This window comes from Dendrobates tinctorius, unplaced genomic scaffold (assembly GCF_039654945.1).
Source record: "Dendrobates tinctorius isolate UK_male_01 unplaced genomic scaffold, ASM3965494v1 ptg000028l, whole genome shotgun sequence".
Lineage (NCBI taxonomy): Eukaryota > Metazoa > Chordata > Amphibia > Anura > Dendrobatidae > Dendrobates > Dendrobates tinctorius.
The window spans coordinates 59045403-59072468 of record NW_027361696.1 but is presented as its reverse complement, the minus strand read 5'-3'; the positions used below and the strand labels follow the sequence as shown (position 1 = coordinate 59072468).

Genomic DNA, 27066 nt, shown 5'->3' with positions numbered 1-27066 from the left:
GTTCCTAAGAGCAGAGTGGCCTCCATAATCCTTAAATGGAAGAAGTTTGGGACCACCTGAAGTCTTCCTAGACCTGACCATCCAGCCAAACTGAGCAATCATGGGAGAAGAGCCTTGGTGGGAGAGGTAAAGAAGACCCCAACATCACTGTGGCTGAGCTCCACAGATGCAGTAGGGAGATGGGAGAAAGTTGCACAAAGTCAACTATCACTGCAGCCCTCCACCAGTCGGACCTTTTTGACAGAGTGGCCCAATGGAAGCCTCTTCTCAGTGCAAGACATATGAAAGCCGGCATAGAGTTTGCTGAAAAACACATGAAGGACTCCCAGACTATGATAAATAAGATTATCTGGAGAACCAGGCACTGCTCATCACCTGCCCAATACAATCCCAACAGTGAAACATGGTGGTGGCAGCATCATGCTATGGGGGTGTTTTTGAGCTTATCATTGCAAACAAGAGACATATCATCAATAAGATCTAATAGGTTACTTGTGAAGAATCCTACAAAAAATAGACTTTGCTGGTAAGTATTTGACTCCAAAGACGCCTCCAAACAAGTGACTGCTCTCTAGATGACCATCTGTTTGACTAGTCGAACCTCAATCAAAGGGTTCACCAAATTTAGCATTTGTCTCAGCCTAATTTGTGATGACTAGGTGTTGAAACAGTCAATTTTAGCCTTTGGGAACAAAGACATGTTACATTTTATGGGATGGATGGCTCTTCCCCAACCCCCACGCAAGGTTATGTGGCGCCCCTGAGGATTCAGTTGCCACAGAGGAACTGCACCTCCTCCTGAGGTGTGGTACCCCACCATCCAGGTGAGTTGGAAGCTCCTAACCATGCTCCAACACTCGCATCCCACACAACATGGTAGTTCAGCAAAGCCACATTGAAGCTCCCTGCTTGGAATGTAGCAGAGCACCTTTGGTGGCTCCCTGCTTGGAACACGAAACGTGCTGGGAGGTGGGTGGAGTTTAGAATACATAAAGAGCGGGAAGGTTTAGGTTGTCAGTCAGTCAGTCAGTCAGCAGAAGAGAGAGTCACTCGGAGAGGAGTGAGGATCCCTGGAAGAGGGATGGAGGAAGGAGTGCTGCAGCTGCCTCAGTGATCTGAGCCAGCTGGCACAAGAAAGGAAAGAAGGAGAAAGACATTTGACTGAAACCTGATCTTCTATGAGAGAGAGGGATTAGTACGGAACGAAGGAGTAAAAGGGAACAGAGAGGACATGGGTTAGAGGAGAACCCTGCCTAGAAGTTCTAAGCGCAAGGCTGGGGCCCGGTCCCCGAGGTTGTATGGATAGTGAAGGTCCTGCAGCAGACACCGGTGGAGTAGTGGGCTGTAAATGCACTAGTCCCATCTAAGATTTGGGGGCACAACAGCAACGTGAATAGTGAGCCGGGACTCAGGCTCAGGAGAGAGGAGTCCCCGAAGCAGGCTACAGCTGTCTACCGTACAAGTAGAGTTCTTGGGAACATCTGTCAGGAGGCACTCCAGTGTAACTCAGTACTAGGTGTACTTCACACTTAAAGGCGCTATAAGAGGAGACGTTCAGAAAGGCTCATGTTGGCGGAGTGTTGGAAGGGAGCATTCCATCTGATCTGGTGGTTGACTGAGTCCCTGACCCGGAGGACACAGCACGGAGTCAGGCATCTGTGTGTGCTACAGACTGTGAGTAAAGCTTTGGAACTGCACGCCCTGGTGTCCTCCAATTATTCCTGCGCCAACACACCCTGTACCACTACATCTGGGTATCAACTTGTACACCGCCTGCACCTCTCCTCTGCCCCTACATCTACACTGCCCTGGGGCTACAGCTCCACCTGTGGGAAGCTTCACCATCTTGGCTGCAACACACCACCAGCCCCAGAGGATCTGCATGTAGCATCGGCCCAACATCCCACTTGCCGAACACCACAGGTGGCGTCACGAACTATTCCATTAACTACAAACCACCATTCAACACCCCTGATTACTTGGGCGCCCAGGGCCACGGACCAGGTCACCGCTGCTGTGACACATCCCCCCTGACACCGGCCCGGTACCGAGTACCCCACAGCCCTGGGAGGGCGACCCAACTACGCCTTTATTATCAAAGTACAACTTTACTTTTAAATGGAAACTTCAATGGAGAACAAGTCAAATACAACCGTTCTTTCTTGCTTACCTGTCGAAGATTGTTGAGTACATCAACTTCTCTTCTGGCATGGTTTAGTAAAGAGATGACCCGTTGGGCTATTGATAAATTTCCATGAGCAACAGCAATGTGCAATGCTCTGAGAAAAAAAAATATAAGGAAAAAATATTAATAAGAGTGGATCAGGCAAAAATAACAATGTCAAACCAGTAGGGAACAAATAGGAAAAACCAATGTGCCACACCAATTTTCCGAGGAAGCATACCACGTGAGACCTATGTGATTATCAATGAAGAAGACACATATCGAATATGTAAGGAAACGTTTCTTAGAGAACATTTCAGTAAAACATTAACATAACCATGACCAAAGAGCCACTATTTGGGGAAAAAGTGCCTGGAGCTAGTAATATAACCTGACTCAGATTAGTCAGATTGGTGACATGACCTGTTAGAAGAAGGTTGGCTGGTTAAACATCTTCAAGCATTGGTCCACCATTGTTCCTCAAATGGGATCGAGATGGGAACTCCAGAACCCCTCAGATATTTGGTGCCTGGATACTGTCTAATTAGCCAATCACTCTGTCTGGTCTTTGACTGTGATCAGACACCTACAGTGAGCATATCCTAAAGCTGAAGATTCCCCTACTAATAGAGTTGAGCAAAAAGATTTGCAGGAACATGGCCGCTGGTTCCAAACACTGTAAGCATTCTGTATTACTCCATTGTCCAGATTTACTTCTCCTATTAGGCTGGGTTCACATAGCGTTTGGCAGGTCTGTTTAGCGGATTGCGTTACACCGTGGCATAACACGATGTAACGCAATCCGTTAATGCTGCCATTGACTCCCATTAGGAGCACATAGCTAGCGCATGCCATAAATCAGCATGCGCTAGCGATGTGCCGTCATTCTGTGACGGGCCCTTGGACGCGGCTGCAGCGTCCGGGGGTTCGTCACTGCTAGCGCAAATGAAGCATCTGCGCTAGCGGGCTCACATAACGCGATTGCGTTATGTGAGTAGCGTTAATGCAGTCAGTCAACGCTATGCGTTGAATGGACTGCATTAACGCTATGTGAACCTGGCCTTACTGACATCATCCTTGGTTTCTCTGGTAAGTCAACAACAATCATAAATCATCACCAAAGGCAGTTTAAGACTGGCTCAGGCATCTGTGTGTTTTATGGAAACATTGATTCTAGCTACCATGATTTTTGCAGAAGTTAGCTTTATCATTCACTTCTCACAGTTCCAGACAGGTACAGTATCTAAACTTCCAACAAACTCCTGTCTGATATCCAGCAATCTGCAACAACTTACTAGCTCAGTCATGTTACTAGCTCAGTCATGTGACTCCTAGTCATATTGCACTCTAAATTCTGCAGCAACAAGCTTCCTGATAGCAAACTCATCTCTGCTAATACTAGCACTGTTCAAACCTTAGTCTCTACAACTAAAGTACCTAACTATTATTATTATTATCTGCTATTGCTACGCTGCCCATAGTTCTTTTTCCTGTGTATAATATCTGCAAGCAAGTTACCAGATTGTTTACACATCTATTACTACTGAGTGAAATTGCATCTCTGCAAGAAAGTTATCAGACAAAACCTGCAAGAGACAAAATGAGCAAAAACCCTTTTGCTCATTTTGTCTCTTGTAGGTTTTGTATGTTTTATGGCCAATGTGGACATGCATTTATGTACTGCATGTATACCAACTCAAACCAAGCTCAATTTTTTTTTTTTAAGCAAGTTATCAGGTTGCCTACCTAGTTATTACTGAGTTAAATTGCATCTCTGCAAACAAGTTAACAGATTGCCTACCCATCTAATACTCAATGAAATTGCATCTCTGCAAGCAAATTACCAGATTGCCTACACATCTATTATTATTGAGTAAAATTGCATCCTGCAAGAAAGTTACACCGACACATCTATTACTACTGAGAGAATTTGCATCTCCACAAGCAAGTTACCAGATTGCCTTCACATCTATTAATACTGTGTGAAATTGTATCTCTGCAATCAAGTTACCAGATTGCCTATCCTATCACTGTTGTGTGATATCTCTGCATGTTAGTGAGTATCCACACATGTGATCCTTCTTCATCTCTTGCTTCCTGCTCTACTTGTCTGTCTGACACCATGGATACCATGCTGTCTTGGTCCTGATTCACATGTCATCTGACAAGACCCACTCCACTGCACCATTACCTCCGGTTTCTGCTGCTCACACAGACCTACATCTTAGAGAATCCACGTCACTAGGTGAGCTCTAAACACCTACTATGTGCAGCATCCAAACTACCAATAGAGCCACTGAACAGTGGTCATTCAAATTTTTTTGCTCAAATTTACCTAATGATATAAGTTTTTACAGATCTCAGGTACGTGACGTTTCAGGGGACATCACTGTAAACGTTTGGTTGGAATTTCCCTTAATATTCATGTAAATACCCCTGGTACTATAAGTGCACCTAGAAAACAATTCATAACTTTCCTAGTAAGAATCTATTATACTCGCAAAGTCTATGAATATCTCTGCAGCCACCACTTGTGAAAGTTTATGTCCATGTCATAGTAAATTATAAAGAGACTGGAGCCCCGGGGAGGGGGCATGTACAAGTTTGGGGTTGAGTTAGGGGGAAGGGAACAAAGTTGCATGTGTCAGTTTTAGGAAGTGAAGGGATTTCACAGAAAAGGTTCTTCTTACAATAAAGTGAAACTTAAGTCTTGAGGGGGAGAAGTTACATCAACTGAAGATACAAACAGATAAAGAGAGGTACAAGGAGTAAGGGAAGTATAAGGCTGTGTGCACACGCTGCGGATTTTGCTGCGGTTCTGCAGCGGTTTTGGCCGCTGCGGACCCGCAGCAGTTTCTGCTGCGGTGTACAGTACAATGATTCCCTATGGGAATCAAAAACCGCAGTGCAGACGGTGCGGAATTTTCCGCGCGGATTATCTGCGGTTTTCAATCCGCAGAAAGAATTGACATGTCAATTCTTTCTGCAGATTCTCCTGCGGTTTGCCATCTCCTCCATTGAGGAGATGAAAAACCGCAGGGCAAAACCGCAGAGCAATCCGCAGGTAAAACCGCAGGTCTTTTGACCTGCGGTTTCACCTGCGGATTGTACAAAATCCGCGCGGATGAATCCGCACCTTTTCCGCAGCGTGTGCACACAGCCTAAGGGGGTTTTATTGCAAATTTTGAGTGCAAAGAAATTTAAGAAACCATGGTGTGATATAGATAGATTTTAGGGTGTTAAAAAAAATGATACAGTCATATCTGGGTCTACTTCTGGGAACAAAGATCTCTCATACAGCAGCGGAAGTGCAGGTGGCAGCATGTATAGTAATGTAGATAACTCAGGGTGCATATTACTACAGGAGAGTCGGTATCAACACTCCCTGCAACACAAACTGATAGGCCATACTTGCCAACTTTCCCAGATTTTCCTATAAAGTGCTGGAAAAATCGGGAAATTTACCAGACTCCTGGTGGCGCTGGCAAACCTCCCAGGTGACCCACATATTCACCTTTCCCAGTTTATATGACCTCCAGACATCTTCTGTTGAGTGGGTCTGGGGTCTGTATTTTAAAAAGGTTTTTCTAGTTTTTGGAAAAACCCCCCTCCGCTTTCAGCAGTTTGTTTAAAAACCAAAAACCTGTTCTTTACTTACCGTTACAGTTGAACAAATAAGTTCAGAAACGATCGCTGAATCCAAATTTGCCATATTCTTGCCATTTTTGTTCCCTATCCGTGCCACATTTATGTTTGACAATCAATTCCGAACATATTCGCTCAACTCCAGTCCCATATACTCCAATGATATTTGGCTGTGTTTGGTGAATATTGCAAATACAATGTTCACCGGCGATCGTAATCCGATCAGAATTTTGCAAAATTCTCTCTTTACTCACTATCCCCAGGTCCAGCACTGAGTCTCCGACGCTGCTTCACTTGATTGTTATTGTCTGCAGCGCTGACTTCATGTTGACAGCGCTGCAGCCAATAAGTGTGCTCAGTTAATGCCTGAGTTTATGGCACAAGCCGCTGACTTCACTGATGGGTTGCAGCGTTGTCGCATTGAAGTCAGCACTGCAGACAATATTAACACCAAGATAAGCAGCAGAGGAAAGGGAGTAGAGTTTATGGGGGTCTTTTATATAAACTACAGCCATTTTAAATGGTTTATACGATATTTTTTGGGGTAGTCTTTTTAGGAGATCCAATATGGTATTCGTATTTTGGTGGTCTTGTTTGGGGTCTATATTTATTTAGAAGGTCTATTTTACGGGGTGATCTAGCTTCTCCTTTAGTCTAAGGGAATATTTATTTATGCGTCTACATTTATTTATGGAGTAATTTTTTATGGTCCGATGTCTACGCAGGAACGATCGGCTTGGTTGAGTGTTCATGTTTTTTTTTATGGGAATAGAACAAATAGAACAAAAGTATCTTTTGGTCGAATTCACCGAAGGTTAAGTTGGCCATCTCCTATGTTTATGTAGGGATCTATGATTTAAGCTCAATCTCTGGGTACAAGGCTAATAAAATAATGTAGTGGCACATCTGGCAGGTCTTCTGTAAGTAGTGCATTAAATTACACAGCTTTCGTAATGAAGAGTAATCACTATATTTAGAGGTTATATGTTATCGATCGACTACAGATCACATCTACAATGCTGGTTATGAACTGATTGAGGAAGGGGATTGCCGAAGCCGCAAATGGACAACATTAAAACAAGCTGGGGGAGGTGAGACGGGTAAGTACTGGAAGGTTAAGGAAGTCTGTGGTTTTAAAGGGTGGGGAATGAGGGGTTTTGCGGTTTTTGAAACAGCCAGATTAGGTGGTTTCTAAGCTTTTTACCATTTGTGATCTTCCAGTAAAAAGGTGAATCTCTGGTTATTACAGGTCATTGGTCAAAACAATCTCTCTATGAATAGAAAAGTTGATATAGTATCTGCCTTTCGTATTTATGATGTTATTTATCTAATCCCAACAAGGAAGACATAATGGAGCAGGCAAATTTGCATGTTCCATTACTTGGCCACCAGGAAAAAGGTCCTTTAAATTCAGAGCAATAATGATTTACTGAAAACTTCCTGATTCTAGACTCTGGCAGCAGAAACACATGTTGTTTCTCAGCGTTGATCTTGGCTCAACATTTTTTTAAAATGTGGCGCAAAATTTCTGAAAACTTTTGATATGAAAAAACTACTTCATGATGCTCAGTCTGGAGATATATATGCTATGGGAGACTATGTGGAACCATGAGATGTAGCCTGTCGAGGGTTTTGCTATCATGTCATCATATTGTATTAGCTTCATGTGAACTGCAACTTGGGGGATTATTTAGTGAATTATTATTCTATCATAATTATTATGATATTATGATTACTGCATACTTAAAGCAGTTCTATGCCTGAGACGAAAGTCTATTTTACAATGTATGTCTCTGGAACCTCATTTTGACACTCCATAGTCTTATTTTGTAAAAGCCAGGGGTCAATCAGATCATGATAATTGAGTATATTAACACACTTACACTACGTTAGTATTTACACGGGTAAAGGAACTATTTCTGTAATAACAGCCTTTTTTCAATTCTACACACACTGCAAACAAGGAGGGCAGTTTTGAAACCCCTCTGTTCTGATTTTGCTACTAAAGAAAAATTCAGAAACCAAGGCTTGTGTGTCACAGAAATTGTGCTACCTGTCTTGTGAGATAAACAAAAACAAGCCAACATTTCTATTCTTATTTTTTTTTAAAGACAAAATAAAAATCTCCACGTTCCTGAAAGTAAATGAAACTGTGTTCATCACAAAGTGTGCATGTTGTAAAAAAATATTTTTTTTTCTACAATTCCTTTGTTTGATATTGGTCCCGCACACGCCACCTGAATACAGCTGTTGGTTAGCACTAGTTACTATCCATTTTTTTCATATCCCGATAGGTTGAGGTCACTTGGATATTAATAAGTGTGTTTGCAATTAATGAGATCAAAAGGGGTTCAATACAGTCCTAGGAGACCTCAGAATGTTATATATGTATTTTCTGGGCAATTAGAGGTTTTGCAGTATTGTGATTTGCAGCAAATTTATTTATGGCAAATCAAATTTTTGGTTAAAAAACATAGCAAATGCAGGTGAATTTGAATTTCCCCCATTTACTCTTAAATAAAATCTGTGAGTCCTATTTACCCCATTCACTCCTAAATAAAGCCTGTAAGTCCTGTTTCCCCCATTCACTGCTAGATAAAGTCTGTGAGTCCTGTTTCCTCTGTTTACTCCTAGATGAAGCCTGTGAGTCCTGTTTCCTGTGTTCATTTCTATATAAAGCCAGTGAATTCTGTTTCCTCCATTCACTCCCTGATAAAGCCTGTGAGTCGTGTTTCTTCAATTCACTCCTAGATAAAATCTGTGAGCCTTGTTTCCTCCATTCACTCCTTGATAAAGCCTGTAGGCCCCGTTTCCTCTCTTGACTCCTAGATAAAGCCTGTGAGTTGAGATTCCTCTGTTGTCTGTGAACCTTGATGCTCCATTGTCTCCTAGATAAAGCCTATTAGTGCTGCTTTCATTACAAACTCATACAGAAAGCCTGTGAGTCATCCTTTATCCCTCGCCCATAGACTCAGCCTAGAAGTACTGCTTCTCAGTCCACTTATTAAAGAAAGCCTTTGAGTCCTGTTGCTTTCACCTTATCATAGACAAAAGCCTGTGAGTCCTTGTTTTCTCACACAGTAATAAAGAAATCCTGTGAGTGCTGGTTCTCTCATCCAGTAATAGAGAAAGCCTGTGAGTCCTTGTTCTCTCACCCAGTAATAGAGAAAGCCTATGAGTGATGGTTCTCTCGCCCAGTAATAGAGAAAGCCTATGAGTGCTGGTTCTCTCACCCAGTAATAGAGAAAGCCTGTGAGTGCTGGTTCTCTCACCCAGTAATAGAGAATGCCTGTGAGTGCTGGTTCTCTTACCCAGTAATAGAGGAAGCCTGTGAGTGCTGGTTCTCTCACCCAGTAATACAGAAAGCCTATGACTGCTGGTTCTCTCACCCATTAATAGAGGAAGCCTGTGAGTGCTGGTTCTCTCACCCAGTAATAGAGAATGCCTGTGAGTGCTGGTTCTCTTACCCAGTAATAGAGAAAGCCTATGAGTGCTGGTTCTCTCACTCAGTAATACAGAAAGCCTATGACTGCTGGTTCTCTCACCCATTAATAGAGGAAGCCGGTGAGTGCTGGTTCTCTCACCCAGTAATAGAGAAAGCCTGTGAGTGCTGGTTCTCTCACCCAGTAATAGAGAAAGCCTGTGAGTGCTGGTTCTCTCACCCAGTAATAGAGAAAGCCTGTGAGTGCTGGTTCTCTCACCCATTAATAGAGGAAGCCTATGAGTGCTGGTTCCCTCACCCAGTAATAGATAAAAGCCTGTGAGTGCTGGTTCTCTCATCCAGTAATAGAGAAATCCTGTGAGATTTCCATCCTGTAAATGTTGCCTCAGCTTTTGTGTGCATATGTATGGTGATCACATAACAAGAAGGCCATGAATAGAAGGCTGTTGATGATACCATGGTAGCCACAAGAGCAAGCAGAATTTTTTAAAAACTTTAACAGTATTTTATTATTTAATATTTTTCATCTATATTTAAATAAATTAAAACATTAATGTGTTTGTCCACATGCTAATGTATGAAAGAGACTATGTATGGTTCAGATTAGATGCAGCAAAGATGGCAGGTTGGGAATTTAGAAGCCCTTACATGTCTCCATCTTCATCTGGTTGGGTAGCAGCAATGAGGTCAGCCTGGAAGTCTGTGTCTGTAGGAACCACGGTTGTGTGATATGGTGTCACAAGTCTCAGGAGGGGCGATTCCAAAATGGCAGAGCCAGATGTTGGGTATAGGGAAAACGTGGGGGCGATACAAGGAGTGCTCCCTGTAAAAAAAAACAACACAAAAATATATGTCAGCTAAAAAAAATAATGGATGATTGATCTATGTGCTGTTCTTATTTTTACAAATGTATTTAAGTCTATCCAAGGGTGGAACCCAACTGACTTCAATTAACGCAAATACAAAATTTCCCCAACACCTCAGAGAAGGAAATATTCACAATAAAGATAATTAGGTTTACGTGCCACAAAGAGTAATCCAAGAAAAATAACCTAGGTTTACTCAGTCTTCCTTTTGATTAACTTCAAGGGAATGTCCAATTTTTTTTAAATTAAAAATGATGAAGTAATTTAAACTTTTCTGGTAACTCCCTCTTCTTCTACAGCATTAATGCTCCTGGGGTCTCACTGATCATGGGAACTCTTGTCCAGTGATGATGTGCAGCCAATCACTAGCCTTAGCATTGATAGCAGCATGGTCAGAACATGACAACTGAGGCCACTAATTGGCTACAATAATCGCATGCCCGTATGCGGTCAACGAATCATCACTGCAAGAAGGTTCATGAGGATGAGCGAGACCAGAACCTGCTAAAGGGAACCAGTCAGAAACTTCTATATCCCCAAACCATTTATATGACTATGTAGCCCTTTAAACTATAAACATTTTTCCCCTTTATGATCCCAATATGATGTTCCAGAAGTGAGATATAATTTTTTGAAGTTGTCTATATATGTGCCTGGAAGTGTACTGGGGCATGATGGTTCACTTACAGCTCTTCAGCCTCACATTGTATTCTCTGCCTAGCACCACTCTTCTCTGGTTGAATGAGAGGTCGTTGGCTCCAATATACGCCAGGAAATGCAGCGCAAGGCTAAGGGGCTGTAAGTGGACCGTCACACCTCAATGCATTTCTAGACACACATATACAAAACTTCAAAAGGCAATTTTTCACTCCTGAAGCATCACTTTGGGGTCATAAACGGATCAACTTGCTTATCTTTCATAGAGCTACACAGTCATATAAATGGTTGGGTGAAGTTTCTGAGAGATTCTCATTAATGCATTCCCACTGTTGTAGACATTTTAAAAAAAAATCTTGGACAACCACTTTAAATTGGTCTTTAACTGTTTTTAAGATTCAGTCAGATGTTCATATTTATAAGAAGAAGTTCCTTCCAGTGGAATTGAAACACTTCAATCCAGAGAATCTGTCACCAGGTTTATGCTTCCGAATCTGAGGACATCATAAAATAGGGACCGAAAGTTCTGTGTAATTTACTGTGCTAATTTTTTAGTTTTGTCAAAATTGCTGTTTTATCTGCTGGAGCTCTGCTTGTCCTCTCAATGATGAGCTTAGTCTTAGGGAGAAGTCAGGTGGCCGTGAAAACCAGACTGAGATCAGACCACAGTGCATGGACTGGCTGGCGGCTCTCCCGTGACAGCAGCATAGGAATACACGAAGCTGTCAACCTCAGTTCAGGAGAGCTACCAGCCAGTTCGTGCACTGCGGTCTGAGCTCGGTCCAATTTATACAGCCGTCTGACTGCACCCCAACCCTTCTCATGACATTAATATACAGATTTCTGTATATAAAAAAAAAACTGTCAATCAAATTTAAGGAGCAAGGATAGCCAGCTCTCATTAATATCGAGGACTACAAACCAAGGGCTCATCATTGAAAAGACTAGCAGAGCTGCAGCAGATAAAACTGTGATTTATCAAAACTACAGCGAGAAGTCCAGTAAGCAAGAATCAGGGTTACTGTTGTATTTTACACTGCTCTTACATGGGGAAGCAAATACCTGGAGATAGATTCTCTTTAAGTATCTCCAACAGGTCAAGATTTTGCTTGAGCAAGAACTGCAATAACTCTTTAAGATTGGATATGAGATTTAGTGTCTTAAATGGGCAGTAATTCATAAATGTGAGTGACACATTTGACCTATTACCATAACTTTCAAATTATGAAGCGGCATCTGTTGACTGTCACTACATGCTAAAGCTTTTGCTTCTGACATTTAGGGGATTTTCAAACATATCCCCGTTGGACTCATGTTAATCACGTCATAGTCTTAAATGTTTACTGGCTTTAATTTCAGCAGGAGCTGGTTTTCCCCGTTGTTCCTGCGTGCTTGTCTTTGACAAATAGTTTATACTGATGTGACACAAATAGTCGAGCCTTTGTAGGGATGCACTTACTCATCTTATGTTCCATACGTTTCTAAATAACGATATTCTAGTCACATCCACAGTGACAAATAGCCCTAACCCATATGATCAGTTTGGGGTCCGCAAACTATGGCAGTTTGGAAGCCTTTTCTGGCAAAAAGTTATCGAAAAGCCAGGAAGGTCTCGGAAGCACGCCACTATAAAAGGTTCGCATGGCCGCTCGGCCATGCACTAGTAGAGACTGCATTATCAGACTATGAGGAGTGAGTGTTGTATGCATGTATGAATGTCTCTGGTGAATGACTCATTAAGAAACCCGCATGTGTTGTGCAGCCTAACCTGGTAAGCGCCCAGGCTTAGGTGAAGGTAGGACAGAGTCTGTGACAGGCATCAGTCTCCATCAGTGATTCGGCACGCCTCAGTGCACATGCTCTACACTCCATAGTCAGCGTCTATAGCGGCGTCCGCAGTTGCGACACCGCGCACTCAGAAGGTCTAGAGGGATCTGATCCCGTGTCCTTGGGGTAGAGTTCTGTGACCGCTTTCTGTGTGCTCATTGGCCGGGCTCTGTGAGCTAAACAGGCTCCGGCATTTATGTTCAGCGGTAGTGCGGCTCTGTGAGTTAACAGAGTTCGCTCCTGTTCACACTGGGTGACGTTAACCCACGTGTGACCTTTCCACACCGCCTTATACTCCCGCCATTACCTAGCAGCAGTGTACCACCTCTGCACGGTGGACCCCGGGCTGCGAACACACCTACTATTATTTTATAATTTGGTGCGTTCCGCCAGCCCTAACACTTTGTTCTTCAGGAACACACTGCTCACCTGCCTCCTGGCTTACTGCTTGCCAGGGAATGGTGTGCTCCTGATGATGGACCAGCAGCATGGTTGCACCACTGACATGAATCGTATGCTTTTCCATGGTGCAAGCAGAGACAGCATTGGAGTAGCAAAGTGACACTGAAGATGGTCGGATCCAAGGATGTTGCAAGCACGCTCCTTGCCTAGAAAACCAGCCATCTATTATAGGCTGAAGAGGTGGCTATCATCTAAGGCTATGAGCATTACACAATGGAATTAAAAATCCCTCCATTCTTAGGAATGAATGTGGAATTCTTGTTTTTACAAGTAGTTTGAAACTGTACCCATTTAAGACAATGAGAAATCTCATTTAATGGGAAGTTGAGTAGAAACTGACATCAACAGATCTCCAACAGTCAAACACTGACATTACGTTAAGTGTAACAGAGCTTTTATAAACTATTGATAAATCAGACTGACACGATAAAACTTTTGATTGGTGGGGATCCAGCTGCTAAGCCCCACTGATGGCTAAAACGAAGAAGTAGATGTGACGAGTTAAGCTCTGCCTTCTCCAAACTTTGAGGGAGACTACTAGACTTTTTATGGAGCCTGTCTTCAATATTGGTATAAAGTAAAGCTTGGCTTTTGCTTGTTGGTTATAGCAATCAATTAGGTCTCAGCTCTTGGACCATCACGGATTAAAATATGTCCCTAAAATATTTAAAAAGTTTTGGGAAAGTGCAGTCATACTCCTTTTAGACTTATATACAGGAAAAAAAATCAGGCACTGAGGATTCTCAACTTTAAGGCTTTTATGCACACTTCTGAATAATGTCCGTGGATAAAATCAATTTTGGTAGGATTCTATGAGTACAGGCCTCTTGAATAGCCTTAACGCTAGATCTGTAGGGTAAACAAAGATCAAACATATTGGATATCAACATACCCAATCATTTTTTGTCCCGTGAAACACTTTGACCATCAGTATATTTACTCTGTTGGGTAAACACATTTATGGTGAGGTCAAGGGCAAGAACTATGAGCCAAACCTTTGGCCAACAGCTATTGTATGTATAAGCATGCCTTTACTTACTTGAAGATGGACAGTACGATCAGTATGGATCTAATATTAAGCATAACAAACACAGTAACCTTGCCCAACATGTGACATCCTTTGTGAAACCTAACGTGAAGCTCCTGGACCCAAAGCAGGGGTCCATACCTAACATGGACCACTTATAGAATTAGAGTTCTCCGATGTACTTTGAGGGGTTTTTGGCTTCTCTCAAGCACCAGTACCAGGTAGCAGCTTCTACCGCCCTTATAGCTACACCCATGCTTTCTTATAATATAAATATATTATGAGCCACAACAATTTACAATACAAAAAGCAGAAACCTGACAATATGAACCACATCATACTCTAGCAATGTGCATCCCCAATGCTTTATGGGAAGCTCACAAGAATAACGGCAGCTCTGGAAACCACCTGAAATTTGTAGGCGTCCCATATCTTCCCGGATTTTAATGAATGTCAATTAGAATTTAACACCATTACTTGTTGACACAAGCAAAAATCTGGACCGCTACGATACACATGGTTGGGTTATTACAAAGGTCGAGGATTCTTCGGGAATGAATGCAATAAGTTGGATGGAGCAGTTGGACCGATCTTCTTGTTCTTTGACCTTTAGAGCCAATGCCTTAAAAATTATTTTTCCATATGCAATCTTCATTCAGACTGGATTTATGTATGAAAACACCACTGGATTAAACTGGAAATTGTCCATTGGGCCAAATTAGATGCCATCTGGAATTTCTTGCAAAAAAATCACTCTGAAGATGACATAGACCTACAATGAGTAAAGACAAAGCAGATATGACAACTTTTTACCAGTTTGGTATGATGTGTCCAATATCTCCTAATGGGGGTATCATGGTGGTCAAGTGGTCAATCCAACAAGACAAAAACATTGCACCTTCTCTATGATTATGTTTCCGCTGGATTCCCTTTTTTTTCCATCCACACTTCAAAAACATTTTGATAGGTCAACTATTTTCGAGAGAAAGATAGGACATGAACTACATTGTGACAAGGACTCATATTACTGATAAGGTGACTATTTTGGGAACTCTTTTTTGACCATCAATGTCTGTACGAGAATGACAGATCCCGACCTACGCAATAAATGAGGAATACGGTGGTTCTGAGGCTGCACTGCCCAAGGTTCAAAGGTACAATCACACGCAAAGGTGAAGCAAGAATTTAAGTCTATGTCAACGCGTTTCAAGGTTTTCAAACCTTTTCATCAAGACCAAACCACAATGATCATTACCGACCTATGGCAGAAATCTATTGGAAAGTTAATCATAGTGTTTTTTTGGTTATAGCCAAAAAGTCAATCTTGATCTACAAAATCCCAACAATGGAAGCCCAGACCAGTCAACAGACCATGGTGGAGATTGATGGGTTGTTTGTCTCAAGTGTCACTTTAAGTTATGGCATTATCATCCAGGCCAGAAATATTCAATGACCAACCACAAAAAAAAACAAATGTCAAAAAACCATAGTCTGAAATCTCTCAAGTATGGTTTACAGCTGTAGAACTATAGAAATAATGGAAAATAAGTTATTCATAAGGGAAACGAAGAATAAATCCTGGCTGGGAGAACATCAATTCAGCAGAAAAGACTGTTTGTAGACTATACAGATACAGTCTATATAAAAAAATTGTGACTAAATTACATTACTTTTCTTACACTGATGTTGAGTCACAGTCTGGATTATACTCCAGAGCAGCAATCATAAATCTGATAATTGTCATTAGAAACAGACAACACACAGTCACATTTTCAGAGATAAGATTAGTTACAATGCCTTGGGAAGGAATAGGGCAGGATCAGTAATGTAATGTATGTATGTACACAGTGACTGGACCAGCAGAATAGTGAGCACAGCTCTGGAGAATACAGGAAGTAACTCAGGATCAGTACACGGGCAGTAATGTATGTACACAGTGACTGCACCTGCAGAATAGTGAGTGCAGCTCTGGAGTATAATACAGGATGTAACTCAGAATCAGTACAGGATCAGTAATGTAATGTATGTACAGAGTGACTACACCTGCAGAATAGTGAGTGCAGCTCTGGAGTATAATACAGGAAATAACTCAGGATCAGTACAGGGGCAGTAATGTAATGTACAGTATGTACACAGTGACTGCACCAGCAGAATAGTGAGTGCAGCTCTGGAGTATAATACAGGATGTAACTCAGGATCAGTAATGCGATGTATGTACGTAATGACTGCACCAGCAGAATAGTGAATGCAGCTCTGGAGTATAATACTGGATGTAACTCAGGATCAGTAATGTGATGTATGCACGTAATGGCTGCACCAGCAGAATAGTGAATGCAGCTGGAGTATAATACAGGATTTAACTCATGATCAGTAATGTAATGTTTGTACAGAGTGACTCCACCAGCAGAATAGTGAGAGCAGCTCTGGAGTACTCAAATTTGAATACAGCTTATTCTATATGTGTACTATATTAGTTCAATAAAGAACATGCCTACAAATGTGAACATTTGATTTTATTTTTATTGTGAAGCAAACAGCAAATAGGGCAAAACACTGTAACTGAAAACTTCAGTGTGAATAACTGTTCACCCCCTAAAGTCAGTACTTTGTAGAACCTCATTTTTCAGCTATTACAGCTGCAAGTTGCTTTGGATAAGTCTCTGTGAGCTTACTTGACAACAGATTCTCAATTGCATTAAGGACTGGGATTTGACTAGGCCTCTCCAAATCATTTACATGTTTCCCTTTAAACCACTCAAGTGTTGCTTTAGCAGTATACTTTGGGCCATTGTCTTGTTGGAAGGTGAACCTCTGTCCCATTCTCCAATCACTGAAAGGCTGAAACAGGTTTTCCTCAAGAATATCCCTGTATACTGCACCATCCATATTCCCTTTGAATCATACAATTATTCCTGTCTCTGCTGCCAAAAAACATTCCCACAGCATGATGCTGCTTCCACCATGTTTCACTGTGGGGATGGTGTTCATGGGGTGATGAGCTGTGTTGGTTTGGCACAAGACACAGCATTTACCTTAGTGTACCAAAAGTTTTGATTTTATCTGACCACAGCACCTTCTTCCATACATTTGGGGAGTCTCCCACGTGTCTTTTGGCAAACTCAAAATGAGCCTTACCATTTTTATGTTTAAGTAAAGGCTTTTTTTGTCCACTCTTTTATAAATACAAACTCTATGGAGTGTATGGCTTATTGTAGTTGTATGGACAGATACTCCAGTCTCTGCTTAGTAACTCTGCAGCTCCTTCAGGGTTACCGTTGCTCTCTGTGCTCTCTCTCTAAATAATGCCCTCCTTCCCTGGGCTGAGAGCTTTGGTGGCAGCCCTGTCCTCGCAGATTTGTTATGGTACTATGTTCTTTCCATTTGATGATAATGGATTTGCTGGTGCTCCGGGGGGTCATCACACATTGGGATATTTTTTATAATCCAACCCTGACTTGTACTTCTCAACAACTTTGTCCCTGGCTTGATTGGAGATCTCCTTGGTCTTCATAGTGTTTGTAAATCTCCTTGGTCTTCATGGTGTTTGTAGATCTCCTTGGTTTTCATGGTGTTTGGTTAGTGGTGCCTCTTGTTAATGGTGTTGCAGCCTCCGTGGCCTTTCAGAAAAGGTAAAGTGTATATACTGACAGACATGTGACACTTCAGACGTCCCCCTGTGTGCAATCTGTCACTAAGCATATGACAGGCTAGGTTCACATTTGCATTCAGGAGGGCTGCAGATGGCTGCCTACTTCCTCCGCGGAGCGTAGGCGGAGCTTCAGGGAGGAAGAAAGGAGGAAGTAGGCAACCATCTGCAGCCATCCTGAACGCAAATGTGAAACTAGCCTTATGAAGGTAATTGTCTGCACCAGAAATTTTTAGGGACTTCATCGCAAAAGAGGTTCAATACATATACACATGCCAATTTTTAGTTATTTGATCCAAAAAATGTAATTCATGCCTATATTTTTCTCACTTCACCATTTTAGACTATTTAGTGCTGATACATCAGACACAAATCAGATTACAAAAATATTTAAACAGGTTGTAATGTTTCAAAATAGGTAAACAGACAAGGGTGTGAATACTTTTGCAAGTCACTGTAGAATAAACAAACAAAAAACACATTACAAATACAGAACTAAGTCCTCTTATTTTGGTTGTGTCCCTTTCCTCATTGACTAGTTTGTCACTGGACAGTCATATCTGGAAAATCTTGAATAGATGTTCCATGACAGATTTGGCAAAAGAAGCAGAAAGACTTGTTCTAAAAGAATAGGGTATAGTGCAGCTATAGTGTATGTTGATTATCGACTGCTTCTGTCGGTATGCATTTAATATTCTTGGACAGTTTTAATCATCGACTCTCCTTTTGTCTCCCAGGAATGCAGTGAGGAGTGCAGACTGGTCAGTAGAGTGCCACATCATGATAATGCTTAGATACAATGCAAACAGCATAACACTTGATTCCAAAATGATATGATGCAACAGCCTGAGGACAAGAATGATATCTAGGTCTTAGGCACAGTGCATATTTCCCTGTAGACACTCCTAGTAATATTTGATAGCTCTCAGATCACTATTTACACACTTGGCCAGAGAGATAATGGGCCTATTTGTCTTAGAATAATTGAACCCTAATTGACAGCTCCTCAGTGTCCCTCCTCCCTGCTGCTGAATCTCTGGTCATCTAGCCTGTCTGGCAGCTTCTCAATGTCCCTCCTCCCTGTTGCTGAATCTGTGTCCATTTAACCTAACTGACAGCTCCTCAGTGTCCCTCCTCCCTGCTGCTGGATCTCTGCACATCTAGCCTGACAGACAGCTCCTCAGTGTCCCTCCTCCGTGCTGCAGAATCTTTGCCCTCATAACCTGATTGACAGTGCCTATCACGCACTGTGTAGGAAGACTAAGTGCAACACTAGGGGAAGAGAGGAAGAAAGCCTAAATGCTTGGGAAATGTGAAGTGGAGACCCCCTAGGCAGATCTAATAGCACCCTGCCACTCCTACCATACTACTATGTTGGTTCCACACCAAACGCCGAGCAGGAACCTAAGTACTGTATATCCCTAGAGCTAGGCTCTGAATAGGGAATTGGGGATCAGCACTGGTCACTCCCCACTGTACACTAAGGACAAGAAGGGAGACAAAAAAGGGGGAAGAAACTTACCCTGAGCAGACTTACAGAGGTAATACCAAATGTCCTCCAACATCACCAGAGAAGAAGTAAGTCGACTGCTATGGTTACAAGCCTTCACAAGGGAAAATGTGGATATCACCGGTGACTCCCTGAAGCAGACAGAGTCTATAAACACTCAGGTCCAGGTGTGTCAATTAGAGCCGGAGGGAGGTTGCCACTGGGTCCAAAATGCAGAAGGATTAAGAAGGCATCTGCAATGCCAAACGCAGAAACTTTCTGCAGCCAGAAACAGAGCGACTATCTGTAGCCTGGCCTGATTAAGAGATGCTCAGAGTGCCTACTACATGCTACTGAATCCCCACCCATCTAGCTTCACTAACTGCTCCATTGTCCTTCCTGCTGCTCAATCTACAACCCACCTAGCCTGAGCCACAGATCATCAATGTCTTCCTACCTGCTGCTGAATCTTCAGCCATTTAGCCTGATTAATAGCTGTTCAGCGTCTCTCCTCCCTGCTGCTTCAGATTCTCTACCCACCTACTCTGATTAACAGCCCCTCAGTGGTCCTCTCCCCTGCTGCGCTGCTGCTGCTGAGATTTCACACTGCTCAGTAAAAGCTGCACCTATCAGTCAGCCTGAATGCATGTAGACTCATAAGCTCTCTCACTCTTTTGTTAGACTCACAGAATATTAAATTTTAATAACAGGATTATACAGCCATTTTGACATAGCGTTTCAAAGTCAGTACACAAGCCTCATCAGGTCTAAGAGATCTGTTTAATTATGTGTGCAGTTTGTAATGTGAAATTTGGGCACAGGTCTGATAGACTGCGGACTTGGATACCTGGTGAAATCCCTAGGAACTTGAAAGCGATTATCCTATGTGGCAATCGAGAGTTGACAATTCCTCACATGAATTCATATCCTGTTGAGAAATGTATTTCTAATGCATTCCAGGAACACGGACCTTGTTGAAGGATTCTATAAACTTTTCCGCATGAGACGTTATCCATCCAATCATTGTTTATGTCAGGAAGTGACGACTTAGGAACAATTCATGTAAATCGGATGAATTTGAGTCCCGCATTCACAGGTCATCGTCCTGTTACTGGGATATAGTTAAGGAAAATAATTGCATCACACGAGTTACAATATTGTTGGTTTACTAAGAAAAACTATAATTATATGACCATACGAAGACGATCTCATTTATTTAGGAATCTTCACCCTGGAGACACTTAACAGAATTAACTAGGAAATTTCATTATCAACAGGAAACTTCTTTCTTCTTCTCCTGACATCACACCTGCCTTTCTAGAAAACACCAGCGATTGTCTAAACGCTGTGTCTAACATCATATCCTCACTATATCTGAAATTGAACCTGTCAAAGACTGAACTCCCTGTGTTTCCTCCCGCTACTAATGTACCTATACCCGACATTGCTATTTCTGTGTGTGGTTCCACTATTACTCCCAAGCAACATGCCCGCTGTCTTGGGGTCATACTTGACTCCGAGCTTTCCTTTGCCCCCCACATCCGATCACTGGCTCGCTCTTGTTACCTGCACCTCAAAACATTTTTAGAATTCGACCTTTTCTTACTTTTGACTCCGCAAAACTCTTACTGTTTCTCTTATTCATTCTCGTCTGGACTATTGTAACTCTCTTCTAATCGGTCTCCCTCTTACCAAACTCTCCCCCCTGCAATTTGTCTTGAATGCTGCAGCCAGGATCATATTCCTTGCCAATCTTTACACTGATGCCTCTACCTTGTGCCAGTCATTACACTGGCTACCTATCCACTCCAGAATCCAGTACAAACTTATTACCCTCACCCACAAATCTCTCCATGGCTCAGCACCACCCTACATCTCCTCCCTTGTTTCAGTATACCATCCTACCCGCGCCCTCTGTTCTACAGATGACCTGAGGTTAGCATCCTCAATAATCAGAACCTCCTACTCCGGTCTCCAAGACTTTACACGTGCTGCGCCAATTCTTTGGAATGCACTTCCCAGGTCAATACGATTAGTCCCCAATCCCCACAATTTTAAGGGTGCTCTGAAAACGCATTTATTCAGTCTGGCCTACTGCCTCAGCACATTAACTTAATCTATCCCTGTGTGGCACAGTAAAAAGTTTTACCATAACCAGGTTCCCCTCATCATGTTCCCACATGCTTTATGCATCTATTAGCCCTCTGTGTCTGTACTGTTACACACTTAACATTATGGCTGGTCCATACAATCAGGGCAATTGTTACCACCCACCTTTCGTGTCTACGTTTTTCCTCATAGATTGTAAACTTGCGAGCAGGGCCCTCATTCCTCTTGGTATCTGTTATGATCTATCTGATATTGTTATGCTGTAATGTCCCCTCTGAAATGTAAAGTGCTGCGGAATTTGTTGGTGCTATAAAAATAAAATGTATTATTATTATTATAACTCATAGGCCCCAAGAAACAGTGGGTCCTCTCCATGCACCCAAAACAGCTCTGACACATAGAGGCATGGACTCAACAAGACCTCTGAAGGTGTCCTGTTATATCTGGTATCGAGATGTTACCAGCAGATCCTTTCCATTCCTGTAAATTGTTACGATTGGATCGATATGTGGGAACCTTGGAGACAAGTTGTCTTACAACTCTTTGTCTTGTTTAACAGTTTTTGCAGTGCGGCAGGGGCACTGGCATTAAGGAATACTTCTGACAAGAATGGGTCAATAAGTGGTGTGGTGGAACATGTCACATTCACATAATATCAGGACCCAAAGTTATCCAGCAGAACATCGCTGCATTATACGGCCTCTGCCGCTTGTCTCCTTCCAATAGTGCATCCTAATACCATCTCTTCCCCAGGTAATTGGTGCCCACTGTCCACCCACCCATCTGTCCACATCTTGTAGAAGAAAAAGAGACTAATCTGACCTAAATACCTTCTTCTATTGCTGTTTGGTCCTCATGTGTCCATTCAGGGTAAACATGGGTACTCTGATGGGTCTACACCTACACAGGCCCATAAACAGCAATCTGCGATGCGCGTTGTGTTCTGATACCTTTCTGTCATAGCCAGCAGGAACTATTTCAGCAATTTCTGTTACAGTAGCTCATTTATGGGATCAGAGTAGACAGGTTAGTCTTTGACACCCATTTGCATTATTGTCCTTCCTTGGACCACTTTTGGTAACCCCTGCATATTGAGAATACACTACAAGACTTGTCATATACCTAGAAAACTCAACAAGACCTGCTGTATTCTAGGAAAACCCCACAAGATCTGCTGTATAGTGGGAATACCCCACAAGACCAGATGTATACTGGGAACAGCACACAAGAACTGCTGTATATCAAAAACACCCCAAGATCTGACATATACCGGGAACACCCTACAAAATCTGCTGTATACCGGTAACAATGCACACAAGACCTGATATACTAGGAACACTCTTTTTTGAGAGTCTGAGTGGTCTTCAGATTTTCCAGGAGTCTCCTGGACTTGTGAGAATATTAGGCAATATGCCGGGTATAACAAAGCTATAAATATCAGGCTGGTAGAAATGTCTTACTAATGAAACCCCAAATAATCCCAAAAAGAGAGTGACAAATTAAATGATTCTCCCACAGAAAATAGAGCAGGCACCTTTGTTTTCACGATGAGAGAATTTTAGTGATTGGATTCTCACCCATTGGTATAGCTAATCATATCCCAAAAAGCCCTTCCTGGGAGTTGACGCTGCCTCAACTTGGTCACAATACTTCGTTCTTTAAATATATTGCTTGGTCTATAAAGAAGAGGAGCCACAATGGTGTTAGGCGTCGGGTTCCTGCCACTGCACAGCAGGAATCCAGAGCCTTGCACCCAGCAGTCTCCCATTCTTCTTTGGCCGCAGTGGAGCCTGCTCAGGTCCAGGCGCTCTGCCCAGACCAGCAATGTAGGATGGTTGCTGCTGCCACCTCTGGTTTAGGTTTGACAATGCAGCCTGGCCAGCAGCAAAAGACTCCAGAGCTTAAGTCCCTCCGTCGCTCCACTGAGCATGCTCATGGGACGATTCCCCATTGGGAATCAGGAGTCACATGCTCAGGTCCTTCTCCAGTTCTGATTGGTCCATCAAGGGCATCTGGAAGGTTCCGGAGGGTCTCGGCTATAAAAGACTCGCATGGCCGCTCGGCCATGCGCTAGTATAGGCTTTTGTTATTATGTGTGTGAGTGAAGATGGATGCATGAGACTGGTGACTGACATTATGATTCCCCTCCCTTGGATATTACAAATGTGGTTAGGGAATTAGTAGTCAGAGTCTGCGCCAGCAGTGGCTTAGTCAATGTGCCACTGAGCACCCCGCTCTCCACACAAGCGTTAGTGTCACAGTGCCATTCAGCACAAGGCACCTGTGCACCGCACTAGCAGCCGCATTCCTTATAGCGGCGCCGTGCGCAAGTTAAGCGCTTTCCCCCGCTCTGGAGGTTAGTGGCGTCCGCTGAGGCAGTGCAGTGCACACCTGGTGCAATTCACGTTCAGCATTGCTATTCCTGACTCCGCAGTTGCGGTGTCGAGCACTCGTGGGTCTAGAAGGACTCTTACCAGTGTCTCAGGGGCCGAGTCCTGTGACCATACACTAGTGCTCCTATAGCCGAGCTCTGTGAGCACAAACAGGCTCCGGTGTTTATGTTCAGCGGTAGTGCGGCTCTGTGAAGCAACAGAGTCCGCCCCTGTACACATTGGGTGACGATAACCCGCGTGTTTCTCTAGTATACCGCCATATAGCATCCGTCATTACTGAGCAGCAGTTTACCACCCCTGCACGGTGGTCCCCGGGCTGCAAAAGCACCTTATTACCATCTTTATTATTTGGTGCGTTTCGCCAGCCCTAACAATGGGGAAGGGTTTGAGGCCAATCCATGCAATCTCTAAATATATCATTTCCATTTCCCATGAATGCTTGTATATTTATTTTTATAGGACAGGATAAAAGAGAAAATTAATAAAATTGTCTATTTCTATTAGCAAATTGAGAGTTAATATTCTTCTAGAACAGACCTGGGCAAAGTGCGGCCCGCGTGAAACATCTGGCCCTCTGGCTGTCTCAGTCTGGACCGAGACAGCCGTGAGGCTGGAAATCAGAGGTCCACGGGACGCACGATGCCCACAGAATTCCCGCCCGGCCACTCGCTGTTTCCATGTGCGCCACGGCTCTGTGCAGCGCTGCTGACTCCTTTGGTGGAGGAGCATCTGGCCACTTCCTCCACCAATCAGCGTGTGAAACAGCTGACACAGTGAAATGACGTAATCGCGTCAGCTGTTTACTTCTAAGAGTCCGCTCACCGGAGGCAGGGAGAGAAGCACAGCACCAGGGAACGGAACGAGGTATGTGGTGTTTTTTTTCCTTATGTGTATGGGCTATATGGGTGGGCATGGGGAGGCTATGGGGGTGATAACATGGTGCTGCACACATGGGGTGACAACAAGGTGCTGCACACATGGGGTGACAACGTGGTTCTGCACATGGGGGTGACATGGTGCTGCACATGGTGCTGCACATGGGGGGGTAACATGGTGCAGGACATGGGGGGTGACATTGTGCTGTACATGGGGGGTGATATGGTGATGCACATGGGGGATGACATGGTGCTGCACATGAGGGGGTGACATGGTGCTGCATATGGGGGGTGACATGGTGCAGGACATGGGGGGTGACATGGTGCTGCATATGGGTGGTGACATGGTGCTGCACTGGGGGGTGACATGGTGCTGTACATGGGGGGTGACATGGTGCTGCACATGGCGGTGACATGATGCTTCATATGGTGGTGATATGCTGCACATGGTGTTGCATATGGGGGCGACATACTGCACATGGGGAGGCTATGGTGCAACATGCAATGTGTTATGAATGAGTCACCGTAGGAGGCAAAAACAGAAATACTAGCTAAGTCCAGAAAACCAGAGAAGCAGGCAGCTATCGGATTGCAGACCCCTGAACCTAACAAACACAACTAGCAGTAGCCGTGGGGGGTTCCTACGGTGCCCTAGACCCCTCGATCACAGCCGGAGAACTACATAGCCTAAAGACAGAAAGGGAAATCTAAACTGCCCCAGAGCAGACCCCAAAGCAATAGGCAGCCCCCAACATATAATGACGGTGAAGCAAGATGAAAAAACACTCACACAGATAGAAAGATAGGCTGAGCAAATGATGGGGCCCAAGCTAACTAAATAGGACAGAATAGAAAAGCTGCTGTCTGCAATTCGCCAAAACCCTCTCAAAAACAAGAGCCAACAGACTGATAGGGAAAAAAGCCCTGAAGACGCTAGGCTTCAAAAAGACTATATCAGTACTCATGTATTATCTGAAGACAGAGCAAAAAGGAATTCAGCTCACCCAGCAGGGAAAGGCAGAAATCCAGAAAAACAAGGCAAAATAAAACCAAAACACAAATGCAAAAAGTAGAGCAGAAAACTTAGCTTTTGAGGAGCAGGAATCAGACTGGTCTCCAAGAATCCCTCAGAGTAATCACCCGCAAGGCAGAAGGGCGTCGGCTGCCTTATATCCAGTCAGCAATCCCAGTCACCCAGTCATCATCATTCTGCTCAGGTGCTTTGTAATCAACCTCACTACCTTCCTTCACCGGAAGAGGGAGTTCATCAGACCTCAATGGTGAAGGGGAAAATGAACTCACAACAGCAGTGTATATAGGGAGGCTGTGTGGGGCTCATGCAGTGGATATAGAGAGGCTGTGTGCGGCTCATGCAGTATATAGGGAGGTTGTGTGGGGCTCATGCAGTATATATAGAGAGGCTGTGTGGGGCTTACAGCATATAAGGGGCTGTTGGGGGGCTCATACGATATACAGAAGAGGCTGTGCTTGAGTTCAAACTATATATAGGGGGATGTCAGCATACTTAATTCTGCTCAATATACAATTCTGATACAATCTGTTCTATTATTTCTAAACACTGTTTTTTAGTGATTACTTTATATCTCCGTTAATACTGCACACACACACACACACACACACACACAAATGATACACCATTTGAAAGGTAAACTTGTCCCCTTCAGCAGGAAACTAGCCAAACAAACCACACATCCACAACTTGATCACAAAATACAGTTAAAACATTAATTTTCATAAACCTGCAGTAAGAAAAAATGACCTGCAGGTGGCACCACAGTAGCCCAAAGCACACTACCACAAAGCTGCTTACAGACATCACAAACAAATCCAAACATTTGCCTTGGGGGCTTTCCAGCATGCTGAACTGCTTGCCCAGCCTATTTTAGCTAAATTGGAGGATTGCACACTTCAGTGCAGGTGAGGCACATATGCAAACACATTTGTAAACATGCACTGCCTATTGAATTGCACACTTGCTCCGTTCATACTTCACCCACACAAACAAATGATACACCATTTGAAAGGTCAAATTACCTGCAGGTGGCAGCACACTACCCCAAAGCATACTTCCACAAAGCTGCTTACACCACACCACAAACAAATCCAAACATTTGCCTTGGGGTCATTCCAGCTTGCTCAAGTGCTTGCCCAGCCTATTTCAGGCACATTGGAGGATTGCACACTTCACTGCAGGTGAGTCACATATGCAAACACATGCACTGCTTTTTCGGTGATTACTTCGCCCCACCCACACAAATGGTGAGTCACACATGCAACACATTTGTAAACATGCACTGCTTTTTTGCTGATTACTTCACCCCACACACACAAATGATACACCATTTGAAAGGTAAACTTGCTCCCTTCAGCAAGAAAAGAGCCAAACAAGCCACACATTCATGATTTTATCACTAAATACAGTTTAAGCATTCATTTTCATAAA

At 43.3% G+C, this 27066-nt stretch overlaps 1 protein-coding gene across 1 annotated transcript in view; it reads right to left on the bottom strand.

Annotated features, from left to right (window-relative positions):
* BCL3 (BCL3 transcription coactivator) overlaps window positions 1-27066 on the bottom strand; it is a 69865-nt gene that overhangs the window by 28308 nt on the left and 14491 nt on the right. The window contains exons 2-3 of the mRNA XM_073570802.1: window positions 9900-10074; window positions 2171-2279 (exon numbers count right to left, since the gene is read on the bottom strand). Of these exons, the coding sequence (XP_073426903.1) occupies window positions 2171-2279; window positions 9900-10074 (284 nt within the window). The remainder of the gene's footprint in view (window positions 1-2170; window positions 2280-9899; window positions 10075-27066) is intronic.